Source organism: Epinephelus fuscoguttatus, linkage group LG14 (genome assembly GCF_011397635.1).
Source record: "Epinephelus fuscoguttatus linkage group LG14, E.fuscoguttatus.final_Chr_v1".
In the NCBI taxonomy this organism is placed as follows: Eukaryota; Metazoa; Chordata; class Actinopteri; order Perciformes; family Serranidae; genus Epinephelus; species Epinephelus fuscoguttatus.
The window spans coordinates 13,756,341-13,769,001 of record NC_064765.1 but is presented as its reverse complement, the minus strand read 5'-3'; the positions used below and the strand labels follow the sequence as shown (position 1 = coordinate 13,769,001).

Here is a 12,661-nt window from a genome sequence, read left to right as displayed (position 1 = left end):
GTCAAAATTAAATTGTAGACATCTCAAACTGGAATTACAGATATCCACAATTCAGTTGCAGATATCCACAATAAGAATTGCAGATATCCACAACTACATTGTAGATATCTATAATGACAAACCCCATACACATGAATGGCAAAAATAGTTTGAATCTTAGTAGTCAAAACTGAATTACAGATATCTTGAATAAGAGTTTTGACTAGGCAATATTATGTTGCAGATATCAGTAATGAATATCCAGTCTAGCGATTAAATGTTAAAATGGCTTGTCATAGACCCCTTATCTGTTTGGAGAGGAGGAGACCTCTGCAGATAATTCGACTCCTGGTAAAAACCTGCTGAGCAAAGAACACTAAAGGAAATCTAACCCAGAGTTCATGTTTGGCAGATGATTGCAGTCTGCAACCCTCACCTTTAAGATGCTACTAAACCCTGAAGTTGATGAGGTAGTAAAAAGGGGGAATGAGTGAGAACAAGAGGAACAGGCAAGAGAGGAAGAGTCACAGGAGCAAGCAAACAAAAAAAACTTCATCATGTTGTCTTTAAATTTCAGAAAATTCTCTTCCCAGGAATCAGGAATCAGAGGCTGAGTAGCTGTTGCCTTGTTAACAGCTACTGGGGATCCAGATAAACAATAAACAATTCCAAGTTATCTTCAAATGCTTTTTTTAATATCCCTGCCAGTCCAAAACACAAATATATTCAGTATACAGTCATATAAAACAGAGAACAGCAACTCTTCATATTTAAGAGGCTTGGCCCAGCAAACTGTTGGCAGCAAAATACAGTTGATCCATTATCATGTTGCAGAGTAATGCTTGTCAATCGATTAATCAACCCATCCTTTCAACTGTAGCTACTCAAAAACAAACAAAATATATAGGCCTAAGCTACACACCAGGTTATGGTAAAACTAATAAACTATCCTAAAATAAGCTTAGATATAGACTTGCAAAAAAGTTTTTAATGCCATCAATTACCTACTCAACAGCACTTTCCGATTACGCGAGAGTTTCCAGGTAAAGTTTAAAGACAAGGGCGCTAAATAAAACACGAGTGAAAAAGGTTTGAGACGAAATCTAGTCCACTTACCAGTGTGATCTCGGTAAACACGCGCGTCTCGCCGAGTCCCTCAGTGATTGTGAAAGAGCAGCTGCCTCTCAGCCTGTAGTGAAAACATCTGTTCCTCCCTGCTGTTTGTCTGTCAGTGCAGCGGTGCCATGCGCTTCCAAAACTGAAGCTCGGGGTCCCATTGAGGAGCGTGAAGATCTTTCCCTGAGGTCCGGAGTGAGGATATGATCCCATGACTACTCCACATATTTATAAAGAGATTAACAATGAAAATATAGTCTTATATAGGGATTAAGGTTTCAGGTTTCTGGATTTAGGATCATGTCATAAAAGACATTTACAGGACCTCTCTGTCTTTATGGTTCATTTAGCCTTTTGAAATGTATTATTTATATGCCTCTGCAGAGCTGACTAATTGGCTCTCTGCCTGGTATTAACAATACCTAAAGAGATCAATTAAGAAGTGAAGGGTGTGCGCAGCAGGATGTTTGTTGCAAGATGTCTCAAAGCAATTTCAGCTAATCTCCCCCTCATTATCTGTTTTATTTCATGGTCTGATTGTGACGTTCTTGTAAGTGGGCAGTTCATCCTGATCATAATTTACTAATGGCACACATGGAATATATTAAAAATAAATTGCATAATGCATTCATCAAGGCAATTAACTGATTTTGACTGATGCCTCTAAACCAGTGCCACTCTAACAAACTTGAACTTCAGTATTTTTCACCTTGGACCTTTATCACCAATGTTTTTGTATCGAAGTGACTAATGGAGACATCACTTTTCAAAGCTGGTCCAGTCCAGCCGGTCCCACAGGGCTGCAGCCTGCAGCAAAGAAACAAACAGGAATATAACCACCCGGGGCAATTATCCAGTGTTAATGTACGCCTATTATAAGTTTGTTTTTGGCTCAAATTATTATTATTATGATGTGCCTGATAACATTATGCAAAGCATCCCGACAGAAGTAGACCGCTTTTGATAACAGTCAATCCTTTTTTGTTTAACTGGGAAAAGCCCCAAAATCGTTAGCACCACTGCCACCAGACTCTATTGAATAAACAGTCATTTTCAGAGGAGGAAGTAAGTGTAAGTCACAAGTAAGTCTCAGTTCTTAACCTTTAAGTCTCAAGTCGCTGTGATGAGAATCAAGCAAGTCAAGTCCCTGCAGTAAGTCAAGAAAGACTCAAGTCCTCAAATCTGCAACCCGAGTCTGGAGGGAACTCATGTGACTTGAACCCAGGTCAGACCAAAGATTTGCAATGAGACGAGTTGAGACATCCAACTACTTGCAACGCGCTGTTCTGCAGCGTTCTAAAAACCAGTGGAACTACATGAGACGGTGTATCATCTCTGTGCAACAACTGTTTGTAACTCCACTTTGTTTGCAGCTTTTCAGGCTTATTTTGTGGCTGAATATAATTTGTAGCTTCTTTTTAAGATATTTTTTGGGCATTTTTAGCCTTTATTTGACAGGACAGACAAGCGTGAAGAGAGAGGGGAGAGAGAGAAAGGGAGTGACATGCAGCAAAGGGCCACAGGCTGGAGTCAAACCCGGGCCGCTGCGGCAACAGCCTTGTACATGGGATGCCTGCTCTACCACTAAACCACCGACACCCCATAATTTGTAGCTTCTTAAAATATGAATGAGTCGCTGATAATTTGACCAGCTTAGCTGCAGGTGACACCATTAGCCAATTTGAGTCAATCTCAGAGTGGCCAGCTCACACTGCTGCAACTTTTCTCTGCAACGTTCTAAAATGGTTTCGTCACATCAAGCCGGTTCTCGCTCTGAAGTTGTCAAAATCCGGAGCTTGGGCAGTGACTTGTGGCGTCAGAAACCAATGAAAAAAGGTGTCCTTTTACGTTGGCATGATGCGCCGTCAGTTGCCATTATAGTTTATCAGCACCCCGTGGCGTCACAGGGAAACGGGGTGGGACGAGGACGAAAGTTAAGGTGGCGAAAGTCTGACTGGGGCAGGCAGAAGGGGTGGTGGATGGGTCCAACAAACATCGACCTTCACCCGAGAGAGCGGTGTTCGATGAATGCCAAAGCCAGACCCTGTTCCTCCTTACTTAACCTACATGCATTTGTTGTCTAAACCCAACCATGTCCGTTAGTTGTTGAAGGAAAAGTGTTGAAAAAGTCGCGGTGACATACTGACATAGTGCATTTATTTTGAAAGAGACTGTATGTAAAAGTTAAATTTCCTGTAAAAAAGGGAAGCGTATTTTGAAAAGAGACAATGCATGTAATAGGCAGAACTTGACACGGCATCCCAGAACGTCAACAACCAACGCACCCAGGGTACCTTGTACATGGTATATGGATGTGACCATGACCAAACACGGATATGTGACGAGGTCGGAGTGAGAATATGTCGTCTCGTCACGACTCTTTGGTCTGAGCAGGCTTCATTTAAAGTCCACAGGAACAAAATTAAACTCAAAAAAGCCATCTCAGTTTGCCTTTCCACTCTTCCAACCAGCCACTAACTCTGCTTTTGTTGAAATAAACCCTGAATTCACTCAGTTAGATGTGAAAATATGCTGGCTCCATACATGCTGAAATTACTGTTTATTTCAGAGTCTGATGGGTTTGGCTATAGTAATTTCGGGAATGTTTCTGGCCACACAAAAAGGACCTTACTCTTTAACAAAGAGGTCTACCTCTGTAGGGATGCTTTCCATAATGTCAGACACTCAATGTCTGAGTCTGTCAGTGGCAAAAACAAGCACTTGTAATGGATGCATACTCGTGGTGTATATTTGCCCCGAGTGGTTACATTGCAGCCTGTTTCGGCGCTGCTGGCTGCAGCAGTGGCGCTTTATACTGGACCAAAAATTGTTGTTCCCATTACTCACACAGACACAACAACATGAGGACATGTGGATGTCAAGGTGGAAAAATACCAAAGATACCCTTTGACTTAAAATCAGCATTATCCTATTTTACCCATGTGTGTATTCCGAGAAAATAAGAGGCCTTTGTCATGATTTTACATGAAACAAACTTTTATTAGAATAAGGAAACAGAGAACAATCAACACCTCTCCTGGGACCAGACCTCACCCTCCTTGTTTGAGCTACATTTGCGAGGCAGAGGCAGAGAGAGCTGTTGTAGCCGAGCCGAGGGGCTGGCAGAGCAGGCTGCTCGGCTAACCACGTACGGATCGTATCCCTCAAAAAGAGCCTTCCTTTCTTTGGGACTGGACAGTTCAAGAAGTCTCTGGCTGGCTACGTAGTTTCTCGCCGCTCTGGAGACGGACCAGCACACCGAGCGCTCTCCTTTGAACTTGGAGTGGTCGTGCTTAGGGGCTGAGAGATAAAAGTAATTAGGTGAAATAGCAAGTAACACAATGCCACAGTAGAGCCAAATTTCACAGTCTTACCAGCAAGTAGCTCTATGTGTGCTGATGCTTTGCAGGGTATGGGAGTCATGGGTACAGGTTTAGATTTGGGGCCAGAGCCCTCCAGTACGGACCGTCTTTTTGGTTGGGCAAGCTGGCAAATTCGTGAAGTAGGCACAGCAGTCTGCGTCCCTCTGTTCAACTTGAATCACATTTCAGATTATATTAAACATGCACAGACACAAAAAAGAACAATGTCAGACATGAGCTGTTCGGATTCAATCAAACAACCGAAACTTGGATTAATTTCAGCCTTGAGCCTTACATTTTTACCTATGCTGACAGTGCTGCTCAAGGGACAGTCAGTCAGACTGTCGGTCAACCACTTTGGTCCAGACTTAAATATTTCTCAACAACTGCTGGGTAGACTGGATGCATTATGAATGAGCTATTTGTGTTCAAGGCAGAATCAAGAAACTTTAATTTAGCCACCTGAAAAAGGCCCACCTATTAAAATCGATATCAGAAAAAGTGTACGAAATCTTTAGAATATTTTCACTGCTTTACCTTTTCGTCAGACAGCCCTTTTTGACTGGGAACCAAACTGAAAGTGAAAGTGGGCAGTGGTTGGCAGTGTCGTCTCACAACAAGAGGGTTCTGGGTTTAAACCCAAGGTGGACAAGCCCTCCTGGGTTTTCTCGGGGTACTCCGGCTTCCTCCCACAGTCCAAAGACATGCAGGTTAATTGGTGACTCTAAATTGGCCGTAGGTGTGAATGTGAGTGTGAATGGTTGTCTGTCTCTATGTGTCAACTCTGTGATAGTCTGGTGACCTGTCCAGGGTGAACACCACCTCTTGCGCAGTGTCAGCTGGTATAGGCTCAAGCCCCCCTGTGACCCCCAACAGGATAAGCGGTTGTGGAAATGATTGAACAAATGACTGAAATCATGTCCCATGCTCCCATGTTCAATGAGGTAAAAATCCTGATTTTGTCAATGGACTCTGGCTTAGAGGAGAGTATAGACAAGTTGCAATTTCAGGTCAGCTCTCCCTTGGAAAGGGAAAGTCTGATGGCAGACTTCGTCTGAAGACATTACATTTCGACTTTCTTTGCCGGTATGAGGAGAAAGCAACAGTCCTCCTTGCGGATTGCTTCCGTCTTTCCTGGAAAAACTCTTTTCTCTTTCTGGACTGTGAGTGGATCATGGAGATCATTGCTTTGAGGCAAACTGGCACCTCTCCAGCTACCAGTCCACACTCCATATTTGGTCTGTGCTGGGGCTTGAATTGGTGACCCTCCAGTTCCCAAGACAAGTCTCTATGGCCTTTGCCAATGCCGCCCCACAGCTGTAAAAATATTCTGAATATAGCAGACAGTTAAAGTGATGTGGATTATTTTGGGTGGGACTTTTTTAGGTGGCTTAAATATGTTTTGTTGCTGACCCCTGTCCACAGCAGTACCTTACTTAGCTTCCGTGTTGGTACTCCGACTGCTTCTCCAAACTGGGGGCATGCCAACTGACATCTGTATGCAATACGCTGAGTATGGATAAGTACCTTATACAGCACTTCAAAAAATCTGAACTATCCCTTTAACATTTTAGTTTTAACTCCATGCAGATACTTGAAAGTGAAACTCTTAAGAAGGGTGTATTGCTAAAGGGATATATATATATATATATACAGTACAGGCCAAAAGTTTGGACACACCTTCTCATTCAATGCGTTTTCTTTATTTTCATGACTATTTACATTGTAGATTCTCACTGAAGGCATCAAAACTATGAATAAACACATGTGGAGTTATGTACTTAACAAAAAAAGGTGAAATAACTGAAAACATGTTTTATATTCTAGTTTCTTCAAAATAGCCACCCTTTGCTCTGATTACTGCTTTGCACACTCTTGGCATTCTCTCCATGAGCTTCAAGAGGTAGTCACCTGAAATGGTTTCCACTTCACAGGTGTGCCTTATCAGGGTTAATTAGTGGAATTTCTTGCTTTATCAATGGGGTTGGGACCATCAGTTGTGTTGTGCAGAAGTCAGGTTAATACACAGCCGACAGCCCTATTGGACAACTGTTAAAATTCATATTATGGCAAGAACCAATCAGCTAACTAAAGAAAACGAGTGGCCATCATTACTTTAAGAAATGAAGGTCAGTCAGTCCGGAAAATTGCAAAAACTTTAAATGTGTCCCCAAGTGGAGTCGCAAAAACCATCAAGCGCTACAACGAAACTGGCACACATGAGGACCGACCCAGGAAAGGAAGACCAAGAGTCACCTCCGCTTCTGAGGATAAGTTCATCCGAGTCACCAGCCTCAGAAATCGCAAGTTAACAGCAGCTCAGATCAGAGACCAGATGAATGCCACACAGAGTTCTAGCAGCAGACTCATCTCTAGAACAACTGTTAAGAGGAGACTGCGGGAATCAGGCCTTCATGGTCAAATAGCTGCTAGGAAACCACTGCTAAGGAGAGGCAACAAGCAGAAGAGATTTGTTTGGGCCAAGAAACACAAGGAATGGACATTAGACCAGTGGAAATCTGTGCTTTGGTCTGATGAGTCCAAATTTGAGATCTTTGGTTCCAACTGCCGTGTCTTTGTGAGACGCAGAAAAGGTGAACGGATGGATTCCACATGCCTGGTTCCCACTGTGAAGCATGGAGGAGGAGGTGTGATGGTGTGGGGGTGTTTTGCTGGTGACACTGTTGGGGATTTATTCAAAATTGAAGGCACACTGAACCAGCATGGCTACCACAGCATCCTGCAGCGACATGCCATCCCATCCGGTTTGCTTAGTTGGACGATCATTTATTTTTCAACAGGACAATGACCCCAAACACACCTCCAGGCTGTGTAAGGGCTATTTGACCAAGAAGGAGAGTGATGGAGTGCTGCGGCAGATGACCTGGCCTCCACAGTCACCGGACCTGAACCCAATCGAGATGGTTTGGGGTGAGCTGGACCGCAGAGTGAAGGCAAAGGGGCCAACAAGTGCTAAACACCTCTGGGAACTCCTTCAAGACTGTTGGAAAACCATTTCAGGTGACTACCTCTTGAAGCTCATGGAGAGAATGCCAAGAGTGTGCAAAGCAGTAATCAGAGCAAAGGGTGGCTATTTTGAAGAAACTAGAATATAAAACATGTTTTCAGTTATTTCACCTTTTTTTGTTAAGTACATAACTCCACATGTGTTCATTCATAGTTTTGATGCCTTCAGTGAGAATCTACAATGTAAATAGTCATGAAAATAAAGAAAACGCATTGAATGAGAAGGTGTGTCCAAACTTTTGGCCTGTACTGTATATATATATATATATATATATATATGTGTGTGTGTGTGTGTGTGTGTGTGTGTAAAACCAACAAAAACAGCTGCTATCACTTGCTCTATCAGGAAACTACAAAACCACTGAAACCACAGAAAGCAAAACAACAACAAGCCTGCTGTATCTATGAAAAGCAACTGACAGACTGAAAGAAAACCTTTAAGTCCTTAAATTTCAGTTGTCAAACTTTCTAAACACCTGACAGCCCGGTCGGACAACACTGCCACAGCTGGCTGTGAAGTTTAAAATACATATTCATGGCATACTGTGAGAGCTGCCAGCTTCCTCATGATCTGCCACACAACAACGTCTCAGGAAATGGTGTGTGTGCGTTACTCACAGGAACAAGCAGTGGGCGGTCGGGCTGCCAGCCAGCTACATGGGCCCGTGGTTGAGCCAGACTACACAGCCGATCGGATGGAATGGCCCTAAGAGCCCATTCACTCACCTCCCATACAGGAGAAAGTCTGGGGAGGGAAGAATAGATGGGTAAGACAAGGAAGAGGACAAGAAACAAAGAGGAGAGGAGGATGTTATACGAAAGAATGAATAAGACAAGGAAAGTGATAATGAAGAGCGTTAGATGTGAGTAGGAGAGGAAAACGTTGCTAAAATAAAAGAGGAAGATGAGGAAAGCAGAAGAAAGGAAAAGGACAGGAATTTAGATAAGAGCACAAGACACAAGAGGAGGATAGAAAGAAGAGGCAGAAGGAGATGAGTTTAGAAGGATCATAAAGGTGCCCTGTGGAGGTTTCCTGTCAACAAGTTGAGGCCTAACAAACATGATGAATGTTTTTCTCACCTCATCACACCTTTGCAAAGTCAATGAATATAACAACAACAACAACTCAACAAAATGAGTCATATCAGACACTCAGTGATAGAGTGAATGAGTTTTGAAACTGTCTAAAATATTGGTAAATTCTCATACAAAAGCTGGTATTTAAATGATAGGAGAATCTAAAATAATAGAAGCACGAACAAAATAAAGGCTTGTTACTGATACAGGTTGGAAATCTGAAACGACTGCTTTAGAATCAATGGGACACAGCTGTGTTGTTGTCCGACCCTGGTCTGAGCCGCCCCGATGGTACGTTATAAATGGCCAGTCTGCCTCCGGGGGCGGGACTTAGCGAAGGGTCAATTAAACCTTTCCGTTTCCACTCCGATCCTATTTAGCCTGTGTGGACTAACGTTAACCGATTTTGATGCTCCTCAGTCTAAGGCCGTTGCTATGGCGTCCCTAGCAATGGAGCAGCAGAGCAGCGGTGATACCTCAAGACATAAACACAGCAGAATTTTGTTGATTGACCAATCAGAATCAAGTATTTAAGAGTGCCATGCTACATGCCATGTCTACTATTTGAGAATTACAGAACTACAAGCCAAGTGTCCATTGGGTTCTCCTGGTCGCAGAACACTCCTCTCGGGTGCTATCATTTTCCTCATTTATCACCATAAACTCAGCCATGTTGCAGTTAAGAGGTAGGTTTTTTCTTACTTTGGTTGCAAAGGTCCTCTGTGCAATGGTTTAGACAGTTCCTTAAGTATAAGACTGAGGTGAGGAGAAAAACTTAAGGAAATCTTAAGGACAAGAATTAAGAATGTTTTGTGCAACTGATTTACTTAAAGGAAACCTTAACTCGGATCAAAGCAAAGCCTTAACTTAAGGAGCTTTGTGCAACCGGCCCCAGGAACTTAAGACCTACAGAAATGAATTAGTTTTACAGTGGATATATTTTTTCAGTCAGCAGAAAGGGCAATAAGTGTGACAGACCAACCCAATCACCAAAAATAGTTTCTGCAAACCATAGACATGTTACATTTGTACATTATTTTGTAGCGAATATGTTGAACCTTAAAATTTTTCAGCACTGTAGTTATATGTCGTTAGGTCTAGGCACAATAACCACTTGGTTATGGTTTGGAAAAGATTATGTTTTCACTTAAAACACCCACGTTTGGTGGCAAAAACATTGCTGGAAAATGCTGCATTGTGTCGCTAAACTCACCCAAGGTCAGTGCCACAAACCAACCTAGTTTCACTCTGAAGACATCGAAATCTGGCACCTGGGCAGTGACTTGCGAAGTCAGATACTGACGAAAAAAGCCATCCTTAATGTCGGTATGATGTAGCCGGTCGCTGTTATAGTTTAACGGCGCTCGGTGGTGTCAGGGGCAAACGTGGCAGGACAAGAACGAAAGTTAAGGCGCCGAAGTCTGAGAAGGGCAGGTGGAAGGGATGGTAGATGGGTCCAACAAACATCCACTTTGCACTTTCACCCAGGAGCAGAACTTAGTGTCCCAGAACATCAACAACCAACGCACCCGGGGTACCTTTCACATCACATGTGGACGATGACGGTCAATGATCAAATGTTGATATGTGACGAGGTCGGAGTGAGAATGTGTTGGGTGAACACTGGTGGAAATGGATTGCCAGAAGACAACCTGTGTTGTTGGTTTCGGAAAAGTGGTCTTAATCTCGGCAGGCATATTCCCTAGGTAACCATCCCCTCTGTCTCTCAATAACAAAGTCAGCTCATAATCACATCACCACAGAGGTGTCGATATGATTTGCATGAAAGATGCAAATGTAACACATTCATGGTTTGCATACATGTACAATGCAAACATTTTCTTCTGGTGACTGGCTTGTAAGAACTAATAGTTTGATATTAGTTGTGTTATTCATCAGTAATCGTAAAACTTATACTTACGTGACTTGAGTGTAGAACTTTTTGCTTCTACATAGCTCCGACCAGCGAGGGGTTAACTCTACAAAGAGAAACAATTACACACGGCATCACAGAAAAGCAATACAGGGCAGGTTTGTAAATGAGTTGAGAGTTGTACCAATTTTGGTGGTGGATCCAGTTTTCTCTGGTGGCAGCTGATCCAGCCAATACACAGAACGACTGGGAGATAAAAAAGCAAAGAGGCCTCATCAGAGAAAGATGGAGACTTCGAGTGATACAGATTTGGGTTCGGTTAGGCCTACCGGTCTGGGTGTCTGAGGCGGTTGGGTTTGGGTTGAGCGAGCTTCTGCATCAGAGTTGACATGGAAACAGATGACGCTGATGGGAGAAACAGAACATGTTGAAATGATCTAGCCAATAATACAATGATAATGTTCTGTTACATACAGCGTGACAAATATTTTAATGCTGCTGGCTTACTTGTACACTTGTAGATATCGTGGGTTATAATGTAACAGGAACATGATGTTAAGCTATACCTGAAACACTTGACTGATTAATCGACTGACAAAAAATAAATTCAGTACAATTTTGCTGATAGATTAAAGGCCTTCCACTAATTAAAAAAAGTGTTTTTTCTTGTTGTCGCTTCACTTCATGCTGCAGAATGATGTGAGCCATGTGCAGAGTTTGACATTTGAAGGCTGTTTTGTACATTCATCCGCCGCAGGTGGAAAATGTCTCTGTGCTGATTTGTGACATCACATCACGGCTAGTTTGGAAGCCAATTGTAGTTCAATATAAAACTTAGACAAGCAACCTTCAGCGCACACAGAGAGAATAGACTTCTCAGGAAAGTTAGAGACATCATGTCTGGTATGTTTATTCAGATATTATAGTTTGTTTTTTTTAATTACGGACAAAAAGTGAATGTAATTTAGATTAAAAAAATATTATGCATACTTTTAGACATGCCTTTAATAGCTTAAGGCGTTTATTTATCAAGCCAAAAAAAAAAAAAAAAAAAAAAAAAAAAAATCTGGTTACAGGCTGTGAAAATGTGCGAATTTGTGTGAAATAAGTATGTTTGGGTTTTGAACTGTTGGTCAGGCAAAATAAGCAATATCAAGATGTAACCCACTGTGATGGGTATATATAAGCAACTTCCTGACATCTCATAGAATCAATGAATTGATATACATCATACATTCTGAATGTATATTATGATGAAAATAATTATTTGACTACAATGCTACCAAGGATTACACTCTATTGGTGATACGTCTCAAAAAATGCATTACACCCAGTAAAAACGCATTTATTTATATCTATTCTCCATTTAATTCTCTCTATATAACTAGTATGAACAGCAGAAATGAACATACAGTCTATGGAAATTAATCTCTAGTTGATGACATTGAAACTGCTGAACACACACAAAAAATATTTATCTTTAATTTAAAACCTTTATGAAGCTGTTTACCTGTACTGTTCTTGTTCTGTCGTGGTGACACCGACACCTGCTGGTTGCTATGGGATCAGGTGACGCTGGGCGGGTACAGTAACAAAGATCGTTTATTACAAGTTGATCATTGAGATGACCAACTCTTCCTTCGTCCGTCGTGCTGTGCAGTCACATATCTCCCACTTCATCACTCAACAGGTCTCTTTACTATAGAAGTCGATTTTCGCTAATGTGATGAAAAGTAAAAAAAAAGTCATTATGATGGGAAGCTCCTGAAATAATGACTTCGTATCTCATATTATTGATGATAAACTTATTTAAAATAATGTCTTACTTATCTCTAAATAATGACTCAGTATCTAAAATATATGAGAACCAATACACGTTATTTTAATAAACTGTCATGATCTTGAGAAAGCTTCACATTATTTCAAGAAATGAAGTCATAATTTTTGAAATATTAAGTCATTATTTTGAGATAATCATTATTTTGATTTACAAAGTCATTATTTTAGAATATTGAGTCATGATTTTGAGATACAAAGTAATTATTTTAAGATATGAAGTCATCATTTTTGAAATACTAAGTCATTTTGAGATTAAGTCATTATTTTTGAATATTAAGTCATCATTTTGAGCTACCAAATCTTTTTTTAAGATACAAAGTCATTATTTTGAGATATAGTCATTAGTCATGACTTTGAGATACAAAGTCATTATTTTGAAAATTAAGTC

The 12,661-nt window shown here is 41.3% G+C and overlaps 2 protein-coding genes across 5 annotated transcripts in view; both read right to left on the bottom strand.

Moving 5' to 3' along the window:
- LOC125901061 (interleukin-6 receptor subunit beta) overlaps nucleotides 1–1,174 on the bottom strand; it is a 33,193-nt gene extending 32,019 nt beyond the window's left edge. For 2 of the 4 annotated variants that reach the window (XM_049596428.1, XM_049596431.1), the window contains exon 1: nucleotides 1,096–1,149. The gene's annotated coding sequence lies outside the window, so the exon portion shown is untranslated. Of the gene's footprint in view, nucleotides 1–983; nucleotides 1,060–1,095 lie in introns of those variants that run through there. The other 2 variants (XM_049596429.1, XM_049596430.1) reach the window with 2 other exon arrangements.
- A 2,946-nt stretch (nucleotides 1,175–4,120) lies between these two features.
- Nucleotides 4,121–11,979, bottom strand: theg (theg spermatid protein). Its single transcript, XM_049596801.1, has 7 exons — nucleotides 11,945–11,979; nucleotides 10,764–10,839; nucleotides 10,619–10,680; nucleotides 10,483–10,540; nucleotides 8,103–8,229; nucleotides 4,470–4,629; nucleotides 4,121–4,395 (listed from the first exon to the last, which is right to left on the bottom strand). The coding sequence occupies exons 2-7, from the start codon at nucleotides 10,823–10,825 to the stop codon at nucleotides 4,121–4,123; spliced, it is 744 nt and encodes a 247-aa protein (XP_049452758.1). The 5' UTR covers nucleotides 10,826–10,839; nucleotides 11,945–11,979.
- Between the last annotated feature and the right edge of the window lie 682 nt (nucleotides 11,980–12,661).

Coding starts and splice junctions, on each gene's coding strand:
- theg (XM_049596801.1), bottom strand. CDS start 10,825: ATGTCAACTCTGATGCAGAAGCTCGCTCAACCCAAACCCAACCGCCTC. Junction 8,230..10,482: donor AAGTTCTACACTCAAGTCAC/GTAAGTATAAGT, acceptor TTCCCTCCCCAG/ACTTTCTCCTGTATGGGAGG. Junction 4,630..8,102: donor ACCGCCCACTGCTTGTTCCT/GTGAGTAACGCA, acceptor ATGTGATTCAAG/TTGAACAGAGGGACGCAGAC.